Source organism: Taudactylus pleione, unplaced genomic scaffold (assembly GCF_031769625.1).
Source record: "Taudactylus pleione unplaced genomic scaffold, aTauple2 ptg001168l, whole genome shotgun sequence".
Classification (NCBI taxonomy): Eukaryota; Metazoa; Chordata; class Amphibia; order Anura; family Myobatrachidae; genus Taudactylus; species Taudactylus pleione.
The window spans coordinates 456,267-469,829 of record NW_028285569.1 but is presented as its reverse complement, the minus strand read 5'-3'; the positions used below and the strand labels follow the sequence as shown (position 1 = coordinate 469,829).

At 45.1% G+C, this 13,563-nt stretch overlaps 1 protein-coding gene across 1 annotated transcript in view; it reads right to left on the bottom strand.

The window, feature by feature from the left end:
- The window catches only part of LOC148453343 (cytochrome P450 4B1-like), a 208,016-nt gene extending 195,566 nt beyond the window's left edge, over positions 1–12,450 (bottom strand). Inside the window, exon 1 of the mRNA XM_088462254.1 lies at positions 12,268–12,450. Coding sequence (XP_088318380.1) covers positions 12,268–12,450 — 183 coding nt within the window. The remainder of the gene's footprint in view (positions 1–12,267) is intronic.
- Between the last annotated feature and the right edge of the window lie 1,113 nt (positions 12,451–13,563).

Sequence of the window (13,563 nt, the reverse complement as noted above, 5' to 3'; positions counted from 1 at the left end):
TGTTGTCTTTTAGTGTACTGCTGAGCTCTCTAATCACCTCCCTGTGTTCCTGTGGTGTCAGCTTTTTTGCTAATTGCTAGTTAGCTTTCAGCTGAAGCTCTAGTTATTCCCAGTACATACCTGTGTCCATTTCCTTTTTGTTTCTATGTGCAAATCAGCACTTGGACCTCTAACTATTCCCAGTATGTTCTCAAGTTCATCACCAGTGTTCAAGCATTCTCAAGTTCCTCATCAGTGTTCAAGTATTTACTTCATCACCAGTGTTCAAGCATTCTTAAGTTCATCTCCAGTATTCAAGCATTCTCAAGTTCATCACCAGTGTTCAAGTATTCCGTTCATCACCAGTATTCAAGTATTCAGCTCATCTACAGTGTTCCCACATTCAGTTCATCTCCAGTATTTTAGTATTAGTTTATACTCTGTTCATTGAATATACTGTAGATCTGGTCTTCTACCGCTCCCAGGTACCACCAAGTGGGTTAGACTCTGCACCTCAACAGAGGTCTACCTAGTGCCCTAGCATGATACTGCGAGGGTGAGTAGTGATCACTGGAGCAACAGAGTCAAGAGCAGAAGTAAGAGAGGCATTGTATAGGGAAGCAGATTGTTCAGGGCAAGAGAGAGAGAAAGGACAGGGGAGAGAGAAAGGACAGGGGAGAGAAGTGAATCATGCAAGGAAGAAAAAGACTGTGTCGATAGCCTCAATGTTATGCTTAGTGATGGTGGCTCTAGGAGGTAGAGGAGGGGAAGGAGAGAGGTATAGGTTAAAAGAGATGTTGATGGTCAGAGAGGGGAAATTAGGAATTGGAGTAATCAGAAATATCACAACTGTGAGTGAAGATAATCAAGCGAATGCCCACTCACAGGAGGGAGGGTGGGGAGGTCCATTGGGAGAAGCCAAATGAAGCTGTGAGGGTGAGGAGTTTGGAGGCAGAGGATGCTGTGGGGATATCAGTCACCTAGGATTATAAAGTGAAGGTCTGAGGAGAGAAAGTGAGGGAGCCAAGAAGCAAAGTTGTCAAGGACCTTGGAGGGAGGGCCAGGGGGATGGTAAGTGATAGCTACTCAGAGGTGTACTGGTTGGAAGAGACTTATGACATGAACTTCAAATGTAGAGAATGTAAGGGATGGTTCAGAAGGTATGAGTTGGTATTGAGTAACTGGGGGATAGAAGGAGCCCAACACCACCACCATAGCAACCCCCAGGCCAGGAGGGGGGTGAGAAGGAGAGACCCCCAGAGAAGAGAGCTGCAGGAGAAGTGGTGTCAAAAAATCAAAATCAAAAATAGATAAAACAATAGAATTTGAAAAAAAAATCCATTTTGATGTTGCAGTGGTTATTATATGCATGTAAACATAGGGCCTGATCCAGTCGATGTTGGGCCACTGCACACGCCGGAGCCGGCTCCAATGCCGGAGCCGGCCCCGACGTGCGCATGCATGAGACCTGGCTAGCTCCGGGTCTCGCACCAAAAGGGGGTGGCTGTCGATTTTGATCGACGGCTCGCACCGTTTTGGAGGCGTGGCATGGGGGTGGCTTCACAAACGGAGGCGTAGTGGCTTCACAAATGGAGTTCCCATGTGAATGCCTGCCGTTTGTGGGCGGCCCCACTGACATCACCAGTGATGTCAGTGGGAGAGCTTCCGGCTCTATTAGAGCCAGAAGCTCTCTGGGGCTTGCGGCCACGAGACCCTACCACAAGGGTCTCATTGCAAGCCCGATGGTCGCGATGGTCTTGACCATCGCGACCATCACCCTGGCAGCTCGCAATAGCTGTGGGTGGTCACCCACAGCTATGCGAGAGGCAAGGAGGCCGCTCCAAAAAAAAAAAACGCCCTGATTGCTCTTTCAGAGTGTCCGGCTCTGAATCAGGGCCATAGAGCACTAGCATAAAGCGCACCAAACTGTACAAACAATAGAATTGAACTATTTGCTTATGTTGATTTTTGATGTCGTAACTCAATTCAAACTGCGTGGAGTCACAGCTTTTATACGCAGGTGAACAAAGTGCACTAGGGTAAAGTAAAGCACACCAAAAAGTAGAAACAATAGGATTTCTTTTATCTATTTTTTTTATTTTGATGCCGCAGCTCAATTAAAACTGCATGGATTCAAAGCGCACCAGGGTAAAGCGCACCATACAGTACAAACAATAGAATTTTACTTTTTTTAATTTAGATTTTTTGATGTTGCAGCTTGTGGTCGGAGCCTGACCACACATGATTAAAATGGCTGCCATGGCACTGAAGGGATCAACCCTAATGCCGTGCCACCATTTTTAAAAGGACCTTTAGGTGCAATGCGCCACGTACTGCGAATGTATATGTAATGTGTTAGAACATGTTATATTCAATGTTCTGTGCGCAGTTGTGGAAATGTAATTTTAAATGTATAGCCTATGCACTTATAAGGAATGTATAAGTTACTTTGTTTTAGAAGGCTGTAACATTTAGAATCAAATGGCTTTTGAGACATTCTCACATCCTAGTGATATGTTACTTATCCTGACGTAGTGACCAAACCTTTGTTTACAGATCTTTCATTGACAGCAGAGTACAGCACAGCATACAGCACGTGCACTTCCTATACACATTGACTAAGAGCAGCACAGCCACTTGTGATTCTGGACACAGCACGGCCTATACAGCGCAGTCCGTGCCTGGCACCGAGTCCCATCCGCAATGCCTTTAAATAGAAGCCAAAACCCACGAGAATCCAACACTGAGAGGTTTACATTTTGCTTCGAAGTAGGATGGGGGTCTGGTGGGAAGACCCGAGCTGACGGATTTACACGGATACCAGAAGTTCGGATTCCAAGCAATCCGAACCGCTCATCTCTAGTTATAGCCCTTCATATATTTGAAAGTTTCTAGCATGTCCCCTCTTTCCCTTCTCTGCTCTAAACTATACGTATATAATGTTGATAAGGGAATATGCTACTGCGCAGACTCCATCTTGTTCGTCCAGGGAGGATTTATTCCCTGTTGTAAGATAGCACCATCTTGCCAATGTGTAAGAGTGACACAGTGGGAGATGGATGTCTCCCACTTAACTTACTTTGAGACCTAGGACCTCATTCAGAGGCGCTCGCAGAATGCGAGCGCTCACTCTGAATGAGGGCGGCCGCATCTAAAAAATGATCCTCGCCACAGCTTTAATGAGCAGCCAGGATGATGGTGGCGATGGTCAAGACCATCGCGACCATCGGGACTTGCGATGAGACCGTTGTGGTAGGGTCCTGTCTGCCGCAAGCCCCAGAGAACTTTAGGCTGTAATAGAGCCGGAAGCTCTCCCACTGACATCACTGGTGATGTCAGTGGGGCCGCCCACAAACGGCAAGCATTCACTTGGGAACACCTCCGTTTGTGAAACCACCCCCCCTGCCACGCCTACAAAATGGGGCAAGCTGTCGATCAACATCGACAGCCGCCCCTTTTGCAGTGAGCCCCGAGCGAGAGAAATTCTCTCTCGCTCCAGGGCTTGTGCACGCGCAGTGTGGTAGCTGCACGTGTGCAGAGCCAAACATTGACCCGCTTGCGAGTGCTCAAGCACTTGCGAGCGGGTCTGAATGAGACCCCTAGTGTATTACAGTTACCACCGCTGTTCCATCATCCTGCACCACTTCCCACTAGAAGTATACACTCGCCAGCTGGTGATCTGTATCACACCCCGCTCTGCTCAAGCTCCACCCCATTACAACCAGTGTATAACAGTGAGTACGGCTGTACGTCACCTATCTTCTAATAAACCATTCACTGATTAAGCAACTGGGCTCACTGTAGTGATAAGTCACCTGCTGGGGTGCACATAACTCTGCCATACAGCCGCACATATACACACATATTTCCAACATTCATTTTTTTATATCTTTCGGGGTAAGTTTTGTGATTTAGGCCATTTTAGTTGCTCTGCTTAGTACAGTCTCTGATGTATTATTTATATCCTTCTGGAGATATGGCCTCCAGAACTAACACAGTATTGCAGATGGGGCCATACCCAGGGCCATAAAGAGCTGGCCTGGGCCCCCGTTACTTTCGGGGGGGTATGGCCTAATCGTGGGAGGCGTGGCCATACCCCCTTAGAAAAAAATCTGCTGTGAGGGGGGGGGCGCAATCAGTGTGATCACTCCCCCCACACCCGCACAGGCAGAGATGAGGAGACTTCTGCTCTCCCTGGTCCCACTGCAGCACAGCACACAGCAGCATTCTCTGGGCTGCTGACAGGTAAGCGGGAGGGAGGGGGCATTGCCAGACCTGGGCCCAGGTAATTAGTACCCGCCCCCCTCTCAGCGACACTGGCTGCACCAATGACTTATACAGTGGTATTATTAATTATTTCTTCCTGCTACTGATTCCTCCCCTATGTATCACTGCAACCATAAGCAAAGCTCTAACTCATTACAGATACAATACAGAGATTAGAGGGATAATTCATCCTGAGACAATCTGCACAGAATCAGGAACATCATAGTGATACGTCGTATATAGTATTTCATTAATATGTCTAATTCTCTATTTGTTAATAGAAAGTGTGTGTGTGTGCGTGTGTGTGTGTGTGTGCGTGCGCGTGTGTGTGTTTTTGCTCTCATGGGCATAGCTATAGTAGAGGCAGAGGTAGCTATGGGGCCCAGAAATTTTAGGGGCCCCTGGACCCAGGTGATATATTTGTGTATCCAGTTCCTGGAATTGCTGCTAAGTGATTGGGTTCTGGCACTAAGGTGGATTCATTAGTGCTCATATAGGAGGCAGTCTCTGTCCTTCTCAGTAATACTTTAACTTCAAAAGAGACAGTGATGTCCCACGCTGGGACAGAAGAGATTAGGTAAAAGAATATATGTAGAAACCAGCAATCCTTCGGTATCAGGATAAAATCCCTATTATTGGTAACATAACCTGAGGCTGCTCCCAGGAATCTAATATCAAGTACTCAAATCCCATTAATTAGCCTGAGCTAATAAACACAGAAACCTACAATGTGACGGCAGATTAGAACCACTTGGCCCATCTAGTCTGCCCTATAATATACAGCAAGAGATTCCTCTGGCCACTCTTTTAGTATCAAATATGAGATTAATGAAATTTCCTTTAAAATATACCTTTTATTTGTTCTTTCCTAAAGATCATCCAAACTAATAGTTATTTCTAGATAAATATCTAATAATTACCTTCCCATCCACATCACGGCGGTGCTGTATATTGAACGTCAGCAGATTATGTTAACATAGACATGTATCATTATGAAATAAAATCCCCTTATTTGGAAAAGCTGATACATAAAGAAAGATGTGTGACCCCAGGTTGTCTTCAAGCATTGAAAGAATAATAATCACCTTTCCACACACTGTCATCATACACAAACAATATATAGGGGTATTCAATATGGGAGCGAAAACATCGATTTTGCGTTAATATCGCACCTATGACGTCATTATCGCAGGTTTTAGTTTTACACCGTATTCAATTTCAAAGACTTTTCGCAGGTTTGAAAAGTCTTTGATAAAAAACGGGGATAACTTTTCACCATTGAATAGGTGTCGAAAAAAAGTGCAGAATTGGGGTTTAGGGGTGCAGGCTTAAAAAAAATAGCCTGCACCCCTGGGAATGACATTTAAAAAGAACTGTGTCAAAAAATAAAAAATAGGGACACCCCAAAAAATTAATAAAAAAATTGGGGTGTAAAAAAAAATGGGAAAAAATTGTTTAACAATAGGGAAATAGGTTCAGGGCTATTCTGCAAGGATGCGGCAGGTGTTTTCTAGAATAGGCTATTAGCGGCAGGTGTTTTCTAGAATAGATTATTAGCGGCAGGTGTTTTCTAGAATAGATTTATAGCGGCAGGTGCACAATTGCAGAATTTTTAAAAACATCAAAATATGCTAGTACCTATTTTCATGTACCCCAAATTTGATGGGATCACTTAAAAAAACGAAAAATAATAACCTAAGTGCTCTTCTGCATCACTTCTTGAATGTCGGGAAAAAAACACCTGCTGCGGCTATTTAAATCCCCGACTTTCATTTAAAGGCTAAAACGGGGGTACCCATAGTGATTCCCCCATGTTTTTACAACTTTAGGGGGGTCTTACAATTATTTTAAGGAAAAATTCGTAACTTTACGCAAATCCAACTTCGGAGGCTCCAGTTTTCGTTAATTTCATATTGAATACGGGGATAAGCGGGCGCGCGCCCGATACTTTAACGCAGGTAAAAACTCCGATATGAAACGTAAACTTCGACAGCGAAGTTTACGTTTCATATTGAATACCCCTCACAGTCTCTTAGCTTATCATAAGAATAAGTTATATGGGTCAATGCCAAAATCCCGTCACATAAACAATGTTTCCATAAGAAGCTTTGTGTATCAAGAGACAAAACCTTTCCTTCACATATGGCATACATTGTTACATGAAGCCGTATAGCTCAGGGGACATTTAAGATATTAATGGACGACTGAATGACAATGACATCACTATCGTTCAGTAGTCCATTAATCGTGCATGAATTGGGCACTAAAATGTCAGAAACGGCCAGCGATGTGTGTTCCCGCTGGTCGTTTCCGACATCAATCATCGCCCGAACATGCTGGTCAATCAGCCGATAACGACAGATTGACCATGTTCGGGGATGATAGAGGGTGCCTACACTGAACGACTAATCTTCCAGTGTAAGCACAGCAGGGGATGGGGAACGATGGTACGATTATGATGTCGTAATTGTACTGTCTTCCCTGTATCGCGTAGTGGATATGTACCTTAAGATAGCTCCTTAACAAATTATGCTTCCGGTGATTGTAATTGGCAAGCAATATAATCATCCTACCATACCGTACTGTTAAAACGGTTATAACCCACAGATGAATAAGTTGTATTGGCTTCAATAGTTTGGTCAAAAATATATACATGTGCATAAAATCCAAATTGTCACATTATTTAAGCAAATATTACACAACTAACTGTTGTTTCCAATCAGTACCGTCCCAGGACCCTCTCTCATCTTTGGTTCACTCCAAGGCGACCTTAGAAAGCAGAAGGCACTGGGACACCTTTTTCTATCCTAATATCCCGGGAGAATGCACGAGCCAATCCACAGCAATCATACAGTATGCTTTAAACAATTGCTCGAGTATTGAAAATGATACACTAAGGTCTTGTGTGATATTTGCTTAAATAATGTGACCATTTTGGATTTTCTGTGCATGTATATGTTTTTGACCAAACTATTGAAGCCAATACAACTTTTAATCTGTGGGTTATAACCATTTTAACAGTACAGTATGGTAGGATGATTATATTGCTTGCCAATTACAATCACCGGAAGCATAATATGTTAAGGAGCTATCTCAGCCTGCTGATTTTCATAGGCAGTAAAATGTCCCCTGAGCTATACGGCTTCATGTAACAATGTATGCCATTTGTGAAGAAATGTTTTGTCTCTTGATACACAAAGTTTCTTATGGTAACATTGTTTATGTGACAGGATTTTGGCATTGACCCATAAAACTTATTCTTGTGACAAGCTAAGAGACTATGGGCCTGATTCAGACCTGCTCGCGAGCGCATAGTGCTTGCAAGCGGGTCAATGGTTGGCCAGTGCGCAATGCGCATGCGCGAGACCCGGAGCGAGTGAGAGCTTCACTCGCTCCGGGTCTCGCTACAAAATGGGGCGGCTGTCGATGTTGAACGACAGCTCGCCCCATTTTGTAGGCGGGGAGGGGTGGCTGGACAAATGGAGGCGTTCCCGAAGGAACACCTGCCGTTTGTGGGCGGCCCTACTGATATCATTTGTGATGTCAGTAGTGAACTTCCTGCTCTATTAGAGCAGGAAGTTCACTCGGGTTTGTAGGAGCCGAGACCCTACCACATAATCGCAATCGTCGCCAGGCCGCTTGCAAAAGCTGTGGGTGGTCACCCACAGCTATGCGAGCGGCCTGGAGGAGGATTTTTTTTAATGAAAATCTGCCCTGATTCAGAGCGAGCTCACGCAAATAGCGAACGCATCTGAATCAGGCCCCTTATTATTTGTGTATGATGACAGTATGTGGAAAGGTGATTATTCTTTCAGTGCTTGAAGACAACCTGGGGTCACACATATTTCTTTATGTATCAGCTTTTTCAAATTAGGGGATTTTATTTCATAATGATACATGTCTATATTAACATAATCTGCTGATGTTCAATATACAGCACCGCCGTGATGTGGATGGGAAGGTAATTATTAGATATTTATCTAGAAATAACTATTAGTTTGGATGATCTTGTACCTTGTCACCAGATGCAGGTAAAAGGTGTATGCTATATTCATTTGATTTAACCAATTAAAAAATATTAATAAATACAAATATAGATATATATACCTGGACAAATTAAAAACCTGCTAGTGTACTCTATTAAGAGGATATTACACATATATATTATATATCTTCACCACTTGACTTTGGTAGTAAAATGTCTAAGGGGTAACTAGGTTACCTGTTGTCAATACCCCAATTTTTTAGGAAATAACAAATAAAAGGTATATTTTAAACGTCATTTCACTTACATTATGTCATATTTGATACTAAGAGTTGCCCCACAAAGGAATCTCTTGCTGTATATTAGCTCAGGCTAGTTAATGGGATTTGCGTACTCCTCAGTAATGCCCTCCATTGATATGACCGACCCCCCGCACTCCTGTTCTGCCCGCACAGCCATGCTGGTCAGTGAGCCGGCACTGTTGGAGAATTGGATTCTCCTTGATTACAGCCTTTGTGAAGTGAGCTGAGGGGCTCTGAGATCGGGACCAGCCCAGAAAGTGACCCTGTACTGAGATAAGATCTCCACTCATACTGGAATTTCTTGCTTTATAAAGTACCCCCTCAGGTATTAGCTAATTGTCCCCCCCCCCCCTCCACTGTCCGTACACTCACTGGAAACTGCAATGTTATCAGCCCAGGAGGCCCTGCTGACCTGGGCCTGCCGCGTAATATTAAAAAAGGTGTCAAAAGGGATGAAACACTTGATCAAAGGGTTTTAGGGTCTGTTTCAGAGATCTATGCTAACCCAATGGTTATCTTACAGAACAGGTCCTCCGATCACACTCACAGACCCCCCAATTGATATGCTGCAGGGTTTGGGACTTAGCGGAGGGTGTTGCTGGTCACCAATCAATGAAATGGGTGTATGTTGCCCCCATTTGCTGGGAGGGCCAGAGTCATGCGGTGGACGCAGATTCCTGGCCTCTCAAGTGACCAGGACCCAGCCAGAGAAGCTTCAGCTCCCGCATCCTGACCATAGGAGCAACCATTGGTCGCGAGAGGTGAGTTAGTGATCCCAGGCTGCGACCTTGGTCACATCGCTGGGATCGAAAATGCAGCAAGGAGGTGTCTGACACCCCCTGCTGTATCTCCTGTGTCTGACACCCCCTGCTGTATCTCCTGTGTCTGACACCCCCTGCTGTATCTGCTGTATCTGCTGTATCTGCTGTATCTGCCGTGTCTGACACCTCCTGCTGTATCTGCTGTATCTGCTGTATCTGCTGTATCTGCCGTATCTGACACCCCCTGCTGTATCTGCTGTATCTCCTGTATCTGCTGTATCTGCCGTGTCTGACACCTCCTGCTGTATCTGCTGTATCTGCTGTATCTGCCGTGTCTGACACCTCCTGCTGTATCTGCTGTATCTGACACCTCCTGCTGTATCTGCTGTATCTGACACCTCCTGCTGTATCTGCCGTATCTGACACCTCCTGCTGTATCTGCTGTATCTGACACCTCCTGCTGTATCTGCTGTATCTGACACCTCCTGCTGTATCTGCTGTATCTGACACCTCCTGCTGTATCTGCTGTATCTGCTGTATCTGCTGTATCTGCCATGTCTGACACCTCCTGCTGTATCTGCTGTATCTGCTGTATCTGCTGTATCTGCCGTGTCTGACACCTCCTGCTGTATCTGCTGTATCTGACACCTCCTGCTGTATCTGCTGTGTCTGACACCTCCTGCTGTATCTGCTGAATCTGCTGTATCTGCCGTGTCTGACACCTCCTGCTGTATCTGCTGTGTATGACACCTCCTGCTGTATCTGCTGTGTATGACACCTCCTGCTGTATCTGCCGTGTATGACACCTCCTGCTGTATCTGCTGTATCTGCATTGTAGATGGACGGAACTGCACTGCTGCTTATGTGCGGCTCTGCAAATCCATCCAATGCTGAAAGAGGACAATAATCTCTTGTCAGACTTCTGTGTAAGATAAATCTGCCTAATAGGGTGGACATTCAAATTTCAATTAGCTGTGTGTAGAGTATCTTATAATAGTAAGGATGTGTGTAATGGATGTTATAATATCTTGAATGTCAAAGTAATGTGGCATAATCTGACCTGAGGGCACTTTCATGCAGCATAATATAAACTGGGGGCACTATATTGTGGCATAATCTTATCTAAAAGGCACTGTAATACAGCATAATATGTACTGGGGCACTGTAATACAGTTTAATATGAACCGGGGCACTGTAATGTGTCATAATCGTATCTACAGGGCACTGTAATACAGTATAATATGAACTGTGGCACTGTAATGTGGCATCATCTCATCTGAGGTACTGTAATACAGCATAATCTGAACTGGGGCACTGTAATACAGCATAATATGAACTGAGGCACTGTAATGTGGCATAATCATATTATGCTGTATTACAGTGCCCTCAGATTAGATTATACCACATTACAGTGCCCAGTTCATATTATCCTGTATTACAGTGCCCTCAGATAAGATTATGCACATTACAGTGCCCCAGTTCATATTATGCTGTATTACAGTGCCTTCAGATTAGATTATACCACATTACAGTGCCCCAGTTCATATTATGCTGTATTACAGTGCCTCCAGATTAGATGATACCACATTACAGTGCCCCAGTTCATATTATGCTGTATTACAGTGCCTCCAGATTAGATGATACCACATAACAGTGCCCCAGTTCATATTATGCTGTATTACAGTGCCACCAGATTAGATTATGCCACATCACAGTGCCCCAGTTCATATTATGCTGTATTACAGTGTCTTCAGATTAGATTATACCACATTACAGTGCCCCAGTTTATATTATGCTGTATTACAGTGCCCTCAGATTAGATTATACCACATTACAGTGCCCCAGTTCATATTATGCTGTATTACAGTGCCTCCAGATTAGATGATACCACATTACAGTGCCCCAGTTCATATTATGCTGTATTACAGTGCCTCCAGATTAGATTATGCCACATCACAGTGCCCCAGTTCATATTATGCTGTATTACAGTGCCTCCAGATTAGATTATGCCACATTTCATTGCCCCAGTTCATGTTATTCTGTATTGCGGTGCCCTCAGATAAGATTGCCACATTACAGTGCCCACATCCTTGACACCACTTCACATACAAACACACACACCACCCCCGGTAAAGCAAGAGTCTAGATCTGCCCCTGCCTGCGATGTCTCCGGAGAGCTTACGGCCAGTGTCGGGGCTACTGCACATGCAAGGCCGCCATTGTTGGTGAGGGTTTTAGATCGATACATACATACATACACATACAGTACACATACAGTACACACCACACACACATACAGTACACACCACACACACATACAGTACACACCACACATACATACAGTACACACCACACACACATACAGTACACACCACACACACACATATACTTACACTTATATTAAATGGTTTAGACATGAATACTGTGGGCATCGTCTGTAATGGAAGGTGCAGAATTATAATGTAGAATGACGGCTTTGGACTAGTGACTACCTTGTTATTTAATGTAGACACAAAGTCATTATGGACTAAGCTGAAATATAGTTTTGGATAAGGAAATGCAGATAAAGAAGCCCCTTCCTTACATGCACCTGTCTGAGCCTATGCTGTACACTGATTGAGCAACTTGTATTTTCTATGTCATAAAGTCTTAGATGCAAAAAATCCAATATTGTGTCCCACAGACTTATTGTACTTTAGTCATCTCTGAGCCTTCTCTGCATTTATTATATATGACAGATTTTCTATTGCACTTTGTACCATGTTTGTACAGTTCTGAGAAGACTACGATTTGTACAATAAGCCTGACACTCCTCATTAATGTAATCTTAGCATTACTCCATGGCAGGGACCCCAGGGAATCTCACATCAAATGCAGGAACAGAATAAACCGTTATCTAGGTCATTATTATTATTATTATTATTATTATTATTAATAATGTACCAGTATGCAGAATAACTGCCATACACCTTACCTCATGGGCATTGCCATACAGCCAGTGACGCTTAGGACCTTGGAATGGTCTGAATGCTGTGATCAGCTCTCTCCGCGTCAGGTACAGCTTACAGGCTTTGTACAGAAAATACAGGAGGCAGAGCCAGGCAGCCCCATGGCAGAGCTCAGGGACACTGTATGCCAACAGCGCAGGGAAAACCATGACTGGGTGCTACACAGAGACAGCCGTACATGTGTCTATAATGCTTATTATACTGGAATGTGACAGGAGGACGAGCTTCACAGGACAGAGGAGGGGAGCAGAGAAGGTAGCCTGAAGGCTGACAATTAAGCATGAGGGACATTAAACCACATGTGTTTTGAGTGTTGCCCCTTTAAGTTTGGTTCTGATAGGCAGCCAGGACAGAGAAGTCTCCGTTAATAAACTCTCCTATTGCTTTTCCTTCTCCTGTTCTTATTATCTTCTTCCTCAATCTTTCCCTCACTTTCATGACTTTTATTTCTTTCCTTGCACTACTCTCTTGCCACCATAGTGTGCCACCCCCACCGCTTCTCCCTCCCTCCCACGTGGCTGGCTTCCTATCTCTTAATGGAGAGCACTGCGGCTGCAGGCTCCCGTGTTGCCCCCCTCTGCGGCGGCCAAACCTCAGCGCATACTAGATCTGAGGCAGTGGGCATACATGCTCAGCTGTGCCCGTGGCCATTGGCTCTGCCTTTGTCTCAGCGGGGGGGAGGCAGGTGGCGCTATCCGCCGCTCCTACCTTCCTATCCAGTGACCGGTGCGGCCAGCGTGCCCCTGCCCAGGAGAGGCCTGGGGCTGTGGCTGTGTGGACATTTTGCACCTGGATCCACCTCTGGTTTGGTAGGGCAGCAGTAGATCAGGTTAATAAAACATACGGTTGTGGGTAATGGCATGCCCTCGATTCAGGCCCGTGGGGGGGCGTGGCTTTGCTGCAAGTTGCAGCCACCATTTTGATGAAAGGAGGGCTGCTGCTGCCTGTTCCAGGTGCGGTGTGCAGCCCTCTCAGGTGCCCTGGGTCATAAGGGGCTGTAATGTTAGTCAGCCCTCAGATGTCACTACTAGTGGTCAGACAGGTTTGGTGCCTCTTGCCCTGGGTAATGGAGCCCCTGTGACTGTAGTTGACCCCCCTTTACTAGCGGGAGTGGGTGTGCAGACAGGTAGAAGAGCTAGGACCCCTCTGTCCAGGTGGGTTGCGGTGTTAGTGTTGGGATTGGTGGTCAACCCATCTGCACCTGTGGGTCCGTTGGCTGTCCAGCTCCTCACTGCATTGGGTGTACAGGCCCTTATTCCCCC